General features: G+C 36.5%; 1 protein-coding gene across 1 annotated transcript in view; it reads right to left on the reverse strand.

The window, feature by feature from the left end:
- Window positions 1–654: 654 nt before the first annotated feature.
- SMC1B (structural maintenance of chromosomes 1B) overlaps window positions 655–17,782 on the reverse strand; it is a 35,504-nt gene continuing 18,376 nt past the window's right edge. The window contains exons 15-25 of the mRNA XM_052789840.1: window positions 14,982–15,088; window positions 13,153–13,294; window positions 11,541–11,686; window positions 10,138–10,291; window positions 8,605–8,703; window positions 7,528–7,684; window positions 6,629–6,783; window positions 3,933–4,084; window positions 3,611–3,680; window positions 1,033–1,143; window positions 655–762 (exon numbers count right to left, since the gene is read on the reverse strand). Coding sequence (XP_052645800.1) covers window positions 655–762; window positions 1,033–1,143; window positions 3,611–3,680; window positions 3,933–4,084; window positions 6,629–6,783; window positions 7,528–7,684; window positions 8,605–8,703; window positions 10,138–10,291; window positions 11,541–11,686; window positions 13,153–13,294; window positions 14,982–15,088 — 1,401 coding nt within the window. The remainder of the gene's footprint in view (window positions 763–1,032; window positions 1,144–3,610; window positions 3,681–3,932; window positions 4,085–6,628; window positions 6,784–7,527; window positions 7,685–8,604; window positions 8,704–10,137; window positions 10,292–11,540; window positions 11,687–13,152; window positions 13,295–14,981; window positions 15,089–17,782) is intronic.

A 17,782-nucleotide genomic window follows, 5' to 3' on the forward strand; every position in this document is an offset into this window, starting at 1 on the left:
CACCTTTGTGTGGGGTAGAATACCTCAAAGGTGAAATTTTTCCATGTTACAACACACCTATAGAGATACATCATGAGCTTTTGTAAAGTTAATGTTTTCGTAAGGTTGCAGTGGAAGACTGAAGCCTTACTGGGTGTCACAAAAGCCACATAAGATAATGGGCAGATTTCAGTATCTTGTTTTAAAAAAAACAGGAAATAATCCTTTCTAAAGGCAAATAGATGCAGCTGCAACACAAGAGAAAAATTGTGAAGGTCTTGACCAGTGGTAGCATGCATCTCAACAGCGTACTGAAGATGCGGCTAAACACATTACTTCTCATAAGAAAAGCAAGAGGCTTATCTTTGTAATAGTGCACTTATGTGAACCTGTAATCCTTCATCTTAAGGCAAAAAACCCCCAAAACATTCGAAGACAAAGCACTGCATACCAGAACGTACACACTTAAGTGACAACCTCTGGCTATCTCTTACTTGTTAACAAAACCATATCAATGAATAACAGTTAGTTCCCTCAATATTTTAGAAAACTGCTTCTTTTGAAAGGTAAACATTTCTCTATCAACCTCTAACAGCCACATCCAAACTCAGATTTGTAAGTTGGCCATAAACCCAGTTCTTGCTGTTGTCACCTGGCCCTGAAATCATCCATGCTTTATGCTGAAACAGAACTGGGTTTATCCTCTGTTCTCTCCTGGTCATCCATGTCTGGATACTCGGTAAGATCCAAAGTCAGTACTCGACTGAACATAATGTCATCATGCTGAGAAGAGGAAGGATCATACAATTTAAAACATTTCTGTTACTTGAAATAAGCATTTCATAAATGACTACGAGATACAATAATGAGCTTGAGTTACCAAAACAATCTTTTCATCTAGCCAGTACCTGCACTTATTTCTGAACACAAAGTAGTTCAAATCCAGCAGCACAATTATGTACATGATTTACTGTAGTAACCCTTAAGGTGTCAGTACTTCAACAAAAAACAGCATGTATTATTTAACAAAACTTGGTAATAATTAATTGTTACCTCTGGACACACGCCAATCAATGCGTCTGCTTTGGAATAAAACTCTTCCTTTAGAGAAATAACTATCATTTGAAGTTGTTCATGCGCCTGTTCTCTAATGAAACTTGATACCTTTGGAAAGAAGCCAAATATTTCAGTAAGTTAGTTCTGGCAGACTTAAACCATGCTATAAATAGGGAATACTGAGGAAAGAACTGAACTATGTTAGTTGCAGAATTCAGTAATTCAATTATGAAATAAGCAGGATAAAATGAGAAATTTAATGGTCTTAAGACACTTTGCACGTTCTTAGAACAACCCCTCAGAGTTGCTGCTTTTTGAAAATGCTAAGAAAATAATCATTTACTCCAATGAATAAAGTTAGAGAAAAAGGCCAGTGCCAATGAAAAATATTTTACTTAATATAACTACAAAGGAAGGTGGAAATTCTTGAATAAGGAAAGAAAGTGTGAAAAGGTTGTTACTGGCTGTAAACTAAGATCTTAAACACATATTATTTCACTGCAGACAGCAGCATTTTTTTCAATGATCTGCAAAATAAAGGTACGAATGTTAAGTTGTAAATTAGTGACCGAATAAGGCAGTATCCCACAACATAAATTAAATGCTGAATAAAGGAAAAGCAGTACATTTTTAATTAGGCATTTGTCTGCACAGTTATATCTACGTGATATGGAAGTCATTTTTTAGTGGAAGAACTGTCTTTAGTGAGTTACATAATTCACATTCATTTTACATCTGCTTTAGTAAATCCTTAAGCTGAATGGAAATAAAAACACTTAGTTCTAAGCATAAAACCTGGGTACGAGTGAGCACCAGCAACACAGTTTTCCATGTATCATTTTTGCTCACTTGCAATGTTTAATTCCTCTGTCTGAAGGTTTTGGTGCTTTCCAATAACAACTATCTTACAGGTAAGGAAAGAGATATGAAAGACCCTGGGAGCAGGGAAGAATTAACTTAATTGTACTTGCAGATCACTGCAGTTTTGCTATTGCTCATTCTGCAGTTTAAGACACTTTTCACACATGCTTAAAGAATAATCTAACCCTCCTTGTAACAATAGCTAGATAGATACTGAAGCCAATTAAAGGAATTTTCTAGGAAACCACTATTTCACCACCCTCTTCCTGCATTCCATGGGCACCTGCTCTCCAAGCATATTATATACATCACAGCCCGTACCACAGGTTGCCTGCTTCGTGTAGTTCAGGTGAAGAGAGCAGCCCTTTTAGTAATCCTGCCCCGACCCCTCCACGCTGCGTCTCCTTCCAGCAGCAGCAGCAGCAGAAGGGCTGCCGAAGGGCAGTAAGGCAAGCGGGCATTCCGGACAGAGGCTCTGCAGCGGGATGGCCCAGCCGCAGGGGAGACGGGCCCGTCTCTAGCCACGAAGGTTGCAAAACGGGGAGAAGCCCAATTCAACTTCAAAGCAGGAAGCTCAGCAAAACTTCCCAGTCAGATTAGATGGGCCCCAAGGACTCGGCTAAAGGCTTAATGTAGACAACTAAGGCGATTTCAGGGTTAACCCTAATGTGTAATATAATCCAAGTTTATTAGCTCTTTGGCCATAAAGTGGTATTTATGCATGTTACTTTTATAACTACACATTAGACCAGAACTTATAATACTTAAGCTTTCCGCATTGATGTTCTTTATTTTCTTGACTATACATCTTAAAAACATACTGGTGTGTCAAATGAAATATGATACTTTCAAACTAAAAATACTCCCTGTTGAGGGTTATAAGCCTAGGAACCATTTGGCTAACAACTGTTAATATGACCATCTTTTGTGGGCTACAAATGTGATTTTTATCTGAAAAGTAAACCAGATTTGAAATGTTTGAATTGAGAAATGCAGTTGCATAGAAGAAAAAAAAAAATCAGCTATTCTTTATTTATAGTGTTCTGAAGAAGAATGCTGCTTAGCATGTTCTTAGGTATAAACTGGACATGTCTTCTACCAGATGTGTCAGAACGAGCCAAGTTTTTACACTGAATAGTTATCAGCAAAAAGGGAAAGAGAAATTGAAAGGAGGACAGGAAGTTACTTCAATCAAGCAAGAATTCACATGACTAAAATGATGGGAGTGATAGCCCTTAATTGGTGTTAATGTAAAAATATTTAGTAGGCTAATTATATAAAATAAATACTCCAGTGACAGGATGACTTGACTTTCAACATGCAGATATGCTCCTTTGTTTCTTAGAGGTAGGGGAACTCAAAGGCCTTAAAAATTCCAACCAACCAACCCCAACCAGCAATTCACGAGTAACCTTCATGTCAGATTGCACCACGTGGTTATGCGGCATTCTTTTGCACTCCTGACCCATTTTTCTCAACTTCAGATTTTGGGCACTGATTAAAACACATTTAGATTTATGAATTTAAACCTAGCCCTAGTCTAACATCTCATACAACAACTATTTCCATCCTAAACCCAGTAATATTTTAAAACAGGTTAAGACAGTGCAATCAATCTCTTTATCCCATCAACCTATAATGAAAGTAGCCATCCTTCTGCAAAAGATATCATTATATTGTCAATAAAAGGCTGAGGTGAAAGGGACCAACTTACTTTATGAATGTTTGTGTTATCCAAGGCAGCATCTATCTCATCTAAAACAAAAAAAGGTGCTGGCCGAAAACTGTAGAAGACAAGACAGTATTTTGCATTTAGATGCAAAAATGTTAATAACCATTCTAATTACTTTAGAGACTCACTTACTGTATCATAAAATTTTGACAAGAAGCAATGACAGATAAAGAGTAAGGACTTTAGTAATGTTTAAGTACTCTATTAGCAGATTTTTTTTAACATGTTTGTAAGTGTAACAATGTCTATCTTCCTGCCACTTATTCAGCCACACACTTGGATAATACCATAATATTTCTTTTACCTGTGTATAGCAAACACAAGAGCCAGAGCTGCCACAGTTTTTTCACCTCCTGACAAATTGTCCATTGGCATAAAGCGTTTTCCTGGGGCCACACAGTTAAAGCCAATGCCTTCCAAATAAGGCTCCTCAGGATTTTCAGGAGTAAGGAATGCCTGGAAACACATACATTTCATTATTAATAGTGACATTTATAAAATAAAGTGGATATTTTTTAGGTTTAAATACTGAGCTTGTGTTGAAACTGCTAAGTTAGCTTCATCTGTAGGAGACACCTGTTCATCTATACAGAAGAGCAGCACTATAAAATTTCCCAGTGAATATGCCTTCGTTAACAAACCATGAGCTGGGAGACTAATTAACAAAACCATTTTGGAAATGGGTCCACATATTTGTCATTTACAAACTTTCAACGACTAAACTTGATTTTATCACCTTTTATGTAATTCCTTTAATTTTTTTTAATTATTAAAATTTTAGACTTCAAAAGCAGTTTTCTCTTTTGTTTGGGAATAAATATACTTCCAAAATTACACTTTTTTGTAAAAGGTTAGTTTTACAAAATCTAGCTTTGAGCTGGAGAAAGATTTTAATATAAGTAGGCTTTCTCTATACTTTGTATCCTGGTTCCCAGGTCCAAAAATTAAAAGTATTATTTTAAAGGAATAGCCATTTTACCAAACCATTAAAAAGTATGATGGATAAGCTAATTGCTATATGGTTTATTTTTCCCATTAAATAGAAGAGAAAATAAAATACAGTCTCTTCCCCTCTGCACAAATGCATAGAGATAGAAGAAAAATTTCCATAGTTGACACTCAAATGAGTTATCCTCTTGGATCATAGATGCAGTGGAAGAAAAAGAAAACAAAACACTACATGTACTTTGATTTAAAATAATTTCTATGGTAAATAGTCTGGAAGTAAGATACAGTTCTTGCAGTACCTTTGTTTTGTTGGAGGTATGCACATTTTTGTGTTTTTCTCTGCTGAGAGAATGCCTGTCATTGTTATTACAATGTTCTTCAGGCTATAAACATATCAAATATCTTGCAATGCAACTCCCAGTTCTATGCTACCGCATGTATCTATGCAAGAGGAAGCGTTCAGATGTATAGACACTGTTAGCAGAAACCATCTTGTAGCGTGCTAGGGTACAGATATTCCTTGCTCATCAAGATACGAAAAGAACAACACTTCTCTCTCCACAGAGGAAGAATGGAAGAGAACTGGTGGCAAACCCAGCAGCGAATCTGTGTATGCACAATTTCTTAGGCAGTAGTTTCTTTTAAAGTACTTGCAACACACAATGTGCTGATGAAATAAATTTTACTGAGCAGTATATTAAGTGCACCAATGTTCTGAGTCCAGAATCTCTAGAAGTTAAACTAACTCAATCAAAGCTTCCCTTTTTTGGACTGGATAGTAAAGCATTATTAGTAAATGTTATCAATATAATAATATTAACAAATATTAATTTTACTATCAAGAAATTTTCATGTTAAAAACCATTAAGGTTGCTTAAAAAGCATCTGTTCAAGCTGCAACCTAGGCCACCTCCTCTAATAGCAAAACTCAGAGCTAACCCTTTCCTTAGCTAACCAGAACAAATCACCACACACAGAGCAATCGTTTACTCTTCCAATGCAATTAGACCAGCTTCCTTCAGCTGCTATATTAGTATCTAGTAGGCAGTTTTAGCTTCCCGGCTAATCACAGGATAAATCTCTCGACCAGGTTACCACTATGGCTCAAATCAAGGCACAGCATCACAGACCTCAAAGAAAGCACCCAACTAATTATTTTTGGCAATGCATCTGGAAAATACTGGTTGTTTCAGAGTGATACAAAGTCAAGATCCTGCCTCATGTTTAGTCCAGGGGAGAAGGTATGTGCCCAGTAATTATGAAGAAATGCTTTATTATCCTGTCCAACCTAGAAGCAGAAAGGATATATTTAAAGATATTTAAGGTGTTCACTGAATATCTGACTCAGAGAAAACACAAAATCTGAAGTTTAAAGACAGACAAGGAATTCAAGCCTGAGCCCTTTAAACATTCAACTGTCTACAGAATTTGTTGTAACCAAAGCATTTATGAGTTTCCTCTTTCCTTTCAGCATTAATACTGGAACACTAACAAAGATTAATACAATTGTGAAACATATTTTCTACAGGTTTCCTAAAAGCTGCAAATATATTAAGTCTCTCTTTTTTAAATATTTAAGTGGGGTATAAGGAGCTTCAAAACCTCATACAAAACGCTAGCACAGAAAGAGTGATTTATGATTTTTAGTTTTATCTATACTAATGATTAAGTGGTTTTAATTACTTATTATTGGTATCACTAGATCTGTAAACCAGTGTTATTTTTAAAGGACGTGCTCAAATACATTTCACATTTGTGTCATGATAATTTACAAGTATGCTAAATAAAAAGAGTAAAACTAACCTAAACTGAGTAGCTCCCAATTCTGTTAACACTTTAGATCACATCTCTCTGTCTAATGTCAAGCATGCTTTGGCGTATTACCTATTCCTCCTCTGACCTTAAAATTCTGAAGTCTTTATTATTTATGTAATTTTCTTCTTCAGGACTGAAACTGTCTTTGGAAAGTAAAAGTGTTACTAAGTTCTCTTATTCTAGATAACAAAGCATCAAGTAGGCCTTTTAAGCCAAGCACCCAAGAACATGACACACCTGAGCACTACTGTTTCTGCAAAGTTTCTTGTAGATCTGATCAATAGCTATGGAGGCATGCTCAAAGCACCGGCTAAAAAGCTCATATCTCTTTTTTTTCACTTGTTCAAATTCTTTCTTGCATGTTCTGGCCTCCTTTCTGCTGGTCTCAAAAGCTATGAAAAAAATTACTGAAATTACTCCATAATAAGCCTCTAAGCAAATACACAGAACAAATATGTATTGTGTGCCATCATAAGCATGAAGGAAAATATTTATTGCAGAAAAAGGTTCTCATGCACATACAAGGAGCATACCAATACTATGGAGTTTCCTTCCAGATTTCAAATGGAGGCCCCAAAACCTGAGAGGCTGGGATGTATTCAATCTGCTCCATGTTATATTTGTCTGGAGCAATGAACGAAATTCTTCTAATTCCTTCTGTAAGCTGGGTAGCCTTCAGCAGCACCAGCATTTACCTGTTACAGCTTCAGAACTCCTTGGTTTTCTTAATATGTTAAAGTCTGCAATGCTCTTCGAGGATACCAGTAGTTTTGTCTGAGTTCTGGACAATACATATATGTTCCTTCAATTATTTAAGAAAAATTTAAAGAATTTTATAATAAGAGTCAGTAATTTTTTAGAAAATAAGTAAAAATACTTTATGATGTCATTTGGCCAACAAAGTATCTTTCCAATCATTCAAACTGTATTTCAGTAAACTACTACAGAGTAAAGTGTATGTTAATAAATCATTTACATATAATTAAAAAGACAACTGAGGATAAACATTTGAGCACAAAAAATACTTTATCTGAAAGAAGCAAAGACAGCAGGACCAACTCCAGAAAGAAGAATTTCAATTAGGGTGAAAACTCTCACAGTCACAAAAGGGATTACTATGAAAGACTCAGTGTTACCATCTACTGATTCTTGGAATTTGTCCCGAGCTATCTGTAATTTCTCTACTGCTTTCAGGTTTGGAGCAGCTGTCTTGATTAAAGTATTCTCTTTAAATTTTATTTCCTGCTGCATCTGTTTCAGATGATCCTCTATATCTTTCTCAGATTCTAGGTCCTAAAGAGAAAAAAAAAAATACTAAAACAATAAAATTTGCTTTTAGGCCAAGGCATTTCAACATATACAGCAAGCACTCATGGTTTCTGGAAGAAGTACCCCACTCATCTAATAGCTTTAACTGGAAGCACAACAAAACAAAAAACTCCACTCAGAGTCTTAGTTCTCAGAATAATTTTACTAGATCCTAAGCATTGTTCCACAAGACCTTTAAAAACAGACAACAAATTCCCTTCAGGCTAGAAGTCCGAGTTAAAATACAACATAGGAGGAGGATTAGTTGGCTTCTCTACTTGTTTTGTAAAGGAAACCTTTGAAGACAAGTTTCTCAATGAATTCTTTGAGCCAAGCTCCAGTGATGACAGATTCATCCCTTACTCTGTACCTAGCCTCTGACATGTAATTATTTTCCTTATGATTAAAAAGGAAAAAAGAAAAAAATTTACAAAAAACTGCTGAGAAAACATAACCTAATGGACTGTTACAGAGGGAAGTATGGCAAGTCTCAGTCTCTGAAAATACTACAGAGAGAAGGTGGTACAACCCCCCCCAGCAGCCAATCATTGGTTTCTAGAGTTTTGAGTCGTTAACCTATAGTGTTGGAACTTAAAGGCAGAAGGTAAAGGAGGAAGGAAAAATCAGAGTTATATTTACTATTTCTCCATTCTATTTTGATGGTTTAGGTAAGCTTTAAATTAGATTTAGTTATATGGGAAACTGATGTCTCCAGAAATCCCATACATTAGTGCTACGTATGATTGCAAAACCAGAACACAAACACACATGCACTTAAGCTTAACAGTGCTTTTAACAAGTTTCATTTAAAGACTAGGGTGAAGAATAAATAATTTCAACAACTAAAGTATTTTAAATAAAAATAAAAAACTCGATCTCTACTAATTTCAAACAAAAAATATTACCTTCAGGTCTTCTGCTAGGCTGCTGTAGTCTATCTGAATTGCCTCTTCCCTTTCATAGATACTTGATATAGTTAGAGTGCCTTCTGTTTCAGTTCCTAGCTATAAATATGAAGTACATTGCAGTTCAGAAACATGACAATTAATTTTTAAACTGTTAAAACAATACATTAAAAGGATATAAAATGATGAGACAGTGGTAACATGGTATGAGGTAAACTTATTCCCATAGCTCCTCCCCTAGCCAAAATGGAGTGAACAGTTAGTTAAGACCTTATCAGTCTAATTAAAAAACGCACCTTTTAAAGATGAAAGCGTCAGCTAATTTCAGTTTGAAGCTAAGATGAAAGCAGCAGTGATTTATTTGTAATATATTTAGAACAATGTGCATACTGTAAATCTCCTGATTGGAAAGATTTACGTTCCCATGATAATTCAATTGCCTTTCAAGGAAAGGCTCTGAAGTGTGTAAGTCAAGGCATTTCTTCCACTCAGTTGGCCTCAGAAGAAATGAGTAGCTTCAATTCTGTACAGCATAAGCAGAGTATCTTCTGGACGCTGTAAGCCTGGATTTCAAACAGCTACTTTCCCTTGAATGAAACACATGCTGCATGTCGTCATCAGTCCCTTTCCCACCAAGATTCTCTCAGAACCAAATCTTACTGGTCTTCTCAGTGATATTAATTAGGAATTGAAGTTGTTATTCCTACTGCACACCTCCTTGGTTTCATCTCTTCCTTATTCATAAACAGCAAGGGCTGAGCTGCCTACATACTCTGATGATCAGCAGTTCATGTCCTTTCCCTTCAAAGACTGCCTCCCTCACTGCCTTCATTTTGTCTTCTGACCCACTCAATTCATATCTATCCTCCAGCAAAAGTACTTTTCTAAGGAATGGGCTCAACAAGACTCCTTCCAAATTTACAGACTTGTTACAAGTCCTTCAAAACCCATAGCTCTTTTTTGTAATAGTGGAGAAAGTTTAATTTCTCCTCACAAAAGATAGGCTGAAAAAAGGGAAGACTGAGAAAAATAATGAGGGTCAATCCCCTGATAGCAGGAGTATTTCTATTGTAGTGTATCCCTGATTTCTGTGAGGATCTACATCTACTGAAGAGAAAAGGTTGATTTTAGACAGGGTTTATATTATGGATGATTAACCAAATACTATCTCAATCCATGTACACGCCATAGCTATTTATATTTCTGAATTGACCCCTGTGTGTCCTCTTACGTATGCGTATCTAGAATACTCCTTCATACCGATTTGCTTGTACGACAGCGATTTTACATATTTCACAGGAATACATTTCAAGCACAAGCAAAAATACTTGCAAACAATAGTCCCCTCTACAAAAAAAACCCCCCAAATTATTCTCTTGAATGGATGAGGCCTGATCACATGGAAACAATATATTTATTTTAACATTACCGTGCAAGACAAACAGTCCTGTAAGGAAAAAATAAGTATCTTTAAATTCAAGACTGAAGAATTGCTGCTCCATGATATCTATCTTCTGTAAATCTTTTAAATACCTCTACTTCACTGATGTCATCCAGTGATCCAGACAGGAGTTTTATTTTCAAGTCCTGCACCTTGCATTCAAGAAGCATATTATGCCGTCTTAATCTTTTCTCTTCCAGAGTGGTTTCTATAGCTGTAGCTTCCTTTTGTAATTTTGTAGTTTCCCTACGTACACAAAAGGCACAAACCAGTTGAAGAGCAGAAGCATTGCTGCCAACAACATCCACAGCCATATAGCATGAAAAACAGTTACCAAGCACAAAAAGAGGGCTTTTTCCTCTATAATCCCTACCAAACATAAAGGAAAATGGTACTTAAAATGGTACATAACTTCTTCCATCTCCTTAATTTTCCCAAATTACTAAAGAGGGAGCTGGGAACCACACACTATTCTAGCACACAAGCTAACACCTTGCTGTCTGTATTAACTCTTAACTCTATCGCAAGGTAAATGCTAGCAGCACGGACATTGTTTCAGTATATTGCTAAGTTCACACTATAGCATTTTCAAATATCCATTTTCCTAACTACAACTAAACTCTGTTCTCTTCAGCTCTGCTGAAGATGTACAGAGATTTGATCCTTTCAAAATTTAATCAAGTATCTTTTATCATTACCCTACTTGAAATACACCTCAATTCTTTGCAACAAATTCATTTGATAGCATCAAGTTGCTAAATAAGGCAGAGACATTAACAGTCTTATATTGTTAAAATTACACACTAGAAAATTAATTACTAGGCATACAATCTATGTTTATGTAAAATTCCACAAGTCTACCTAGCCATAGTGTCAACATTTTTTTAAACATAAAGACTCCTGATTAACAGACATTTAACACATCAACAATAAGCAAGCATAAAAAACCCAAAGTATAAACTGTCCCCAAAGCTGTTGATTTAGAAGAACAGCAAGGACAAAATAGTGACCTAAAATTAATATTAGTTTAAGGTATCCAACACTTGAAAGGCCTAGAGAAGATGAGAACACTGAAATCAGGAAAAAAAGCCTCATTAACCAAACCAACTATACAACTCTAACAGAAATATGAAGCTACCAGCAAACTTAACATGCCACCTGCGATCAAGTTATAAGCCAATACATGCTTATCAGAAGTCACTACATATTTATCAGAAATCACGAGACCTCACACTAGGTAGATAATAAGATAATATTAATTCCATATGGTATATGGGATGGCTCTCATGAAATAATCTCATTCACATTACTTTTGGGAACCACATACGGAATTAGAAACACTTTTTACCTAATGCATACTGTAAATGTAAGTTACCATGTCTCTAATGAATTTTTCACAAGAAACAGACCAAGAGAAATTTAAACATGTGATCACTAAAACTCTTCTAAATATTATCACATCAATAATTTTCCCAGGAGTACAATTAGTAATTACCTATTAAGAGTTAACAATGTCTTTCTGAACTCTTCAATTTCATTTTGGGTCTTTATAACCTCAGATTTATGAGCACTTAATCTATCCTTAAGATGTTGCTTCTCCTCCACAATTTCATTCACTTTTTTTAGAAGCTTCTCCTCATCCTGCAGGGAAATATTTACATTTTTAAACCTTCACCAGAAATCTTGACATGGAACCTTTATTATATAGAAAGAAAGAGTTAAAGTTTAAACCTGTTACAATATATTCAAATGTGTTACAGCACAAAATCTGAAAGGCACTGGGAAAAAAGTCTGTGTTACAGATAGGAATATCCAAATGTTTTGTATACATAGGCAGAGACAGCTCTGGATTTGTGACTGTACCAGACTAAACTATAAAGCCATCAAACAAGGCAGGGATCCTAGAACGCCTAAGATCTGTAGGCTACCCCCTTTTCCTCAGTTAGTCCCTTAGCGCTGCAAAAAGGATCCCATCTACTGTACATCTACAACATATTTAGCAACACCTAAGGTAACCAGAAATCATTTAAGAAATATTGTTCATTAAAGATAAATCCTGAGGTAATCTGCAGAGAACAAAGAATCTGTGGCAGTACATTAGAAGAGTCTTTCCCTATATAACCCATACCACCGCTAAATTGCTAGAAATTAGGTGCTAGAATAAAGTAAACCTAACGCTACATGCATGAAGACATGGTCCTTAAGAGACTAGTATTATGGCAACCTAATCAAGACTTACTGCTGTTGCAGTATCCAAACAAAGTACCTTCAGAATTTAATACAAACAATCCTTCTCCAGGACAAAAATATCTGAATTTGCTCAAAGTCATATTTCAGAAGAATTACACACACGGGCATGAAGTCAGCCATGTTTTTGTGCATAACTGAACAAGGGTCTATTGTTTTTCCTCAGTATCAGAAATACATGTCTTCTAATGTTAAAATACAGAGTTCAAATGATGCATGTGGGTTTTTTTGCCCACTTTGGGACAGTTTTACATTTCACTTTTGTTTTTTATTCAAAGCACTACTACACATCTTTCCTCCTTCACTTTCCAGTGCACCACAAGCATAGTTTATTTAACAAGCAACATTAACACAACAAAAGATTACTTATGAATAAAGAACACTATGAAGAGGAATCTATACATATTACTTCAACTAAGAATCTAAATTGGTTTTCACAGAATTATTTTAAGTCTAATGTGCTTCACAGCCACTAATAAAGATGCAAAGCACCAGAGTTGTTTACTATTACTCATAAAATCTTCTAAAGAATCTCAGCCACATGCTACTAGTTTTATCTGTAGTCATATGCTGCCTTTTCATATGAACTAAACACCATATACACTGTACATACAGTAACCCCAAATTTATTTTTTAGTAAGCTTATTTTTAATAAGTACTCCAATATGACAGGTTATGCCATGGTGAAAATGACAATATGCAACTGCATTTTTTTAACATTTACAAAGTCAACACTGAATTAAGCTGTAGAACAATTACTCAACAGCATCAACTACAATTATTCAAAATTGTAATTCGATGCATTCTTTCCTCTCAGTCCCAGATAGAGATATAGACAGAGATAGGTATTTTACCATTACCTTCTGCAGCCCGATAATCTCAGCTTCATCTTTATGAATGGTCTCCCTCAACTTGCTGACTCTGTTTGTTAATTTTTGTAGATGATCACGACTATATTCCAGCTGAACTTTTAGTCGTGTCTTCTGATTTTCAAACTCCACTCTAGTCAAAGTACAGTATTTCAAACCAACACTTACAAAGCAGGCCAGTAACTGTGATTTTAAGTTATTACAAGATACAAAAAATGCTATCTTAATAGTCAAAGTGAAAATCTTCTACACGAACACAAAAATTTGCATACATTTGGATCATCAACTCCACTACACCACATCCTGTGGATATACTGGAAGTTACAAAAATACAGTGATAATAGTTCAAAAAATACAATATAAAGATACTATATGGCCACATTCAATATGGAAAGTGACGCTAAGAGTTCAAGTATCTCAGTATGAATGATATACCTGTAAATGATGCAGAAATGAGCTGGGCAAAAGCTACACTGATGCTGTGTATTTATCCAATGCCTGCACTCCCTGCTCAGCCTCTGCAAGCCTCCTAGTCAGCTGGCATGTATGTTTATCTGAATATTATAAGGAAAGTATCTCAGTTGGGAGCTTGCAGTTACAAGCATGAGACCAGAGCTTTTCAAGCCATATTCAGCCTTGCTCATCATCTCTCAGTTGAGACCTGTATTTGTTTATAGGGGTACAATAGCAGAAACTTCTTCACGTGCTGCTGTGAGAGAGGACTGAAGTAAAACTAAGCAGCTGTTTACAGAAAGGTCTCCTCTCAGCTGTTACTGTCTGCCTCTGAGCTTCCGAAATGACTTACTACTAGTGCTGCATCTGCTGTTCAGGCAAAAAGGTTGGCACACCACCAGCTCCAGGCTCTTTAGACCTGGGCAAGAAGGCACCATAGCACAGGTTTACAGGACTAATGATGGCAAGTTAGGGCAAAAGCAAGGCCAAGGCTGTATCTGCAGTGTAGCGTAAGGCCATGCAAAAAGCTCCTCCTTTCATTGTTCTGTTACTAACTTGTTACACTTCACCAGACTTCAGTACTTGCAAACATAAATGATCACTTCAGCCAGCAGGTGCTGTAACTGCAACCAAATGCACTGCACTACTGCCTCACTGCAGCCCTAGCCAAAACCATACATTTGGACTAGTTACTGAAAACCAGTCAGAATCTCTTAGCAGGCTGAAGACATGGCTGAAAAGAAAATGGAGTTCAGTGCTGGCCATTACACTAGTCATGTAGAAAAGGTGGATTTAAATAATGTCAGGAAATGCATAAACTATCATCTGCCTGAAAACATCTGTAGCACAAGGAGATAGATCATTTTAACATTCTCATTCTTTAAGATATAAAGTTGTGGTCCTGTGACATATGCCTGTTTGAGTGGGATACCTGTTGAGGTTGCCTCTGAGAAAATTAAGATTCTGTTTTCCTTAACAGTATGTTCCTATACCGAATCACTGCATCTTATACCCAGTTCTCCTTTAAGATTTTTGATACACGAGTGAGCCTTCATGCCATCCTCAATTTGTGATAGAGCCATTTTTCTATGTGGATTTTAGAAAACTATTCTTTTCTTTATTTTTCTACAATAGTGCTACTAAAATAGTAAATTTTACCTTTCAAGTTGTTGCAAAATGTCACTGAATATAACTGTCTAATAAACCCCAACCATAGCAGTGCAACTACTAACCAATCCTTGTAGTGATGATATAACCTTTTACAGTCTTCTAAGTTTTTGTGGTATTTCCTGTGATGGAGTTACTCATTTACCAGTGTGCTCAATCCAATACAAACCACTTTTTTACATTTCAATTACAAATACCACCTTCTTTTATCAATCTCCTCTTGTTGCCTCACATGTTCTTGTTCATACACACGAATATTTTCTATCCCAATTTCTTCACAGAATTCCTGGAACACAGCATCTTCAGCCTTGGAATAAAGAGAAATGGAGCAAAAAAATGTTTATGCTATTTTGCAACTCACAGAACTAAACATTCAGACAATCACTTCATGCTACAGGCTGGATTTTCAAGGTACTTTAAGAAACAGCAAACTGAACTACAGAGAAATAATCCATACTTGAAATTTTCAAATAACATTTTCAGTACAAATGCCAGATAGAAGGCACATGATCTGCAAAAAGTAACTCAGATCTAAGCTCTTCTTGATAGGACCTGGTCATTCCAAAGACAATTAAATTCATCACAGTGTAACCAACTTCCCTAGTTTTGTCTGTTCCCAGTCAACCAAAGAAGAGACAGCTGAATGGTATACAGGACACTAATCAGATACACCAGGTTTCTTGGTGTAGTTCAGTTCTTCATTTTAATCCTTTCAAGTAATCCATAAATATTAATTACTATGTTCCATTTATAGCAAAGCCACAGCAGAAAAACTGCTACAGAATCTCTCATTTCCTAATTATACAGTATATGCTAACAAAAGCTTCAACCAAAACCAGTCCTAAAATTTTAATGAAAAATTTAAGCAAGCTAACAGTAGGCACAGTGTATATGGCAGGACTGAACAAACAAACAAATAGCAGCCGCCTACAGCATTTAAAAAGGAAACCCAATGGACTGAACAAATTTTTAAGAGAATTTTACAGGTCAAAACCCAGTATTGTTTATATTCTTTTGGTATGCACGCTTGTTTAACCAGATATCAAATACTACATCAAATCAAGTTACACTATTCAAGTAACACTATTCTTTGGAAACTGATGACCAGCCTCCATTTGGTTTTTTTTGCAGAACAAGCAAAAGAAAAGCTCCCTGGATGTCTGGAATTCTTATAGCCTAAACATCAATGACTTTCTCAGTGTTTGCAGATGACAAACATCTGCACTCCCTCATGCCTGCATCACAAGCAAAAGAATGAACATGCAGCAGTTTTGGCTTCTTTTTACATGCAGAACTGCAGTCAGATTAATTCAAGAAAGACTGATGAGATTGGGTCAGAGGCCAGGAACTAAATTACACACATACTATACACCTCAAGTAACTGCAGACAGTGGTGAGGCATCTCTCTTCTTCTAAGAATCTACATTTACACAAGCACCTAGATGCAGGGCTGTGACTTTTCCAGGTAAAACTGCAGCACCACTCTTCCACAGTCTGTACCAGATTTCTTTGTTTGGCAAGAGTAGGAACAAAGGCAGCTTCCAGAGAGTAGTAGAGATGAGGTGCTAATTTCTCAGAGAGGCCAGAGTTACTGTCTACTCCAGTAGAACACAGTATGAAAACCCTCTTGGTATCAGATTAGGCTTTACTACTATTTACTTCACTGAATGCCTTCAGTCTCTTCAAGACAACCATGCCTTTGAATTTGGCAGCTGTCTGTACAAACTGTTCTGGGTACCATCTGAAGATTAGAGAATGATAGGGAAACTGATGTATGAGATGGCAGAACAGTCTACAGAAAAAACTGCTGGGAAATCTAACTGCTGGATGATGTATCATGGAGAACTTTTCCTTTTGCTGATAAAAAGCAGAAAGGAGCAGGTTCTAATGACAACAGCTGTTTAGTATCATAACAGATAATGAATTTGGACAGGTGGGGATAGCACAAGGTCCATAACCTCTGCATCAACTACCCTTCAAAAAAGAGGGAGAGCAAAGATGACTCAGTTATATCATAGGCTAGCTCCATCTTCCATGAACTGGACTCCAAAAGAACAAAACAACAAACCCCAAAACCACAACATCCAAAACCCACAAGAACCGCCCCCCACCCCAAACCCCCCCCCCCCCCCCCCCCCCCAAAAAAAAACCCAAACACACAAAACAAAACAGTGGAATGAGGAATTTGCTGACAAATTGAGTCATGCTCACCTCAACCATTCTCCCAGGGTAATCATAGTGCACAGAAGATAAAGCACAGATATTGGCTACTTGCCCAAGAAGAAAAAGGAATCTTCACACTATGCTGCTCTTTATCTACTTTTTTAGTATATAGTGGTGTATCACCTAGACACGATAGCTATAGAGTTCAGAACAAAGCACTCTAGCACTGCTGAGAGCTGTTCTCAGCTCTAGAAAACTAGAAGTGGTGGATCTTCTTTTCTCCAGATGAAAAGATATTGATAAAGCATTTCCACATAGACACTGAATGGGTCCTGCTATGACTGCAGTGAGAATGATTTTCAGAACGATAGTAACCCATACAGAGACTGTCTACCTCGTGGGTGCACTGATTACCAAGAGATCTGCAAATCTTGTGGGTGCATACAGAGTTTAGTGTATGTACATGCTATCACAGATCCACATTGGCCAGGAAGACTTCATGTCAAAAAAAGAATTACGGTCTAGTCAGGCTGCATAATTATCTCTCCACAAAAAAGGAAAGATCCTGTAACTACAGTTTCTTACGAAGAACTTGGACATTAGAGTCTGAGAAAGAATAAGCTGATGCTTACCATGTTTTACCCCGAGACCTAGACAGTATTTTTCTGGTATTTGATCTACAGCGAAAGTTTGCACTGAGAGCTCTAAAGCTGTGAACTTCAATGGATTGTTCCTGCTCAACACTACAGAGAGTAAATCATATTTATTAGCAGAGCAGGAAGAGGTGAGGGGAAAATCAACCCACCTTCTTCAAACTCAAAAATTTTCTCCTATGTCA

This window comes from Harpia harpyja, chromosome 6, assembly GCF_026419915.1.
Source record: "Harpia harpyja isolate bHarHar1 chromosome 6, bHarHar1 primary haplotype, whole genome shotgun sequence".
In the NCBI taxonomy this organism is placed as follows: Eukaryota; Metazoa; Chordata; class Aves; order Accipitriformes; family Accipitridae; genus Harpia; species Harpia harpyja.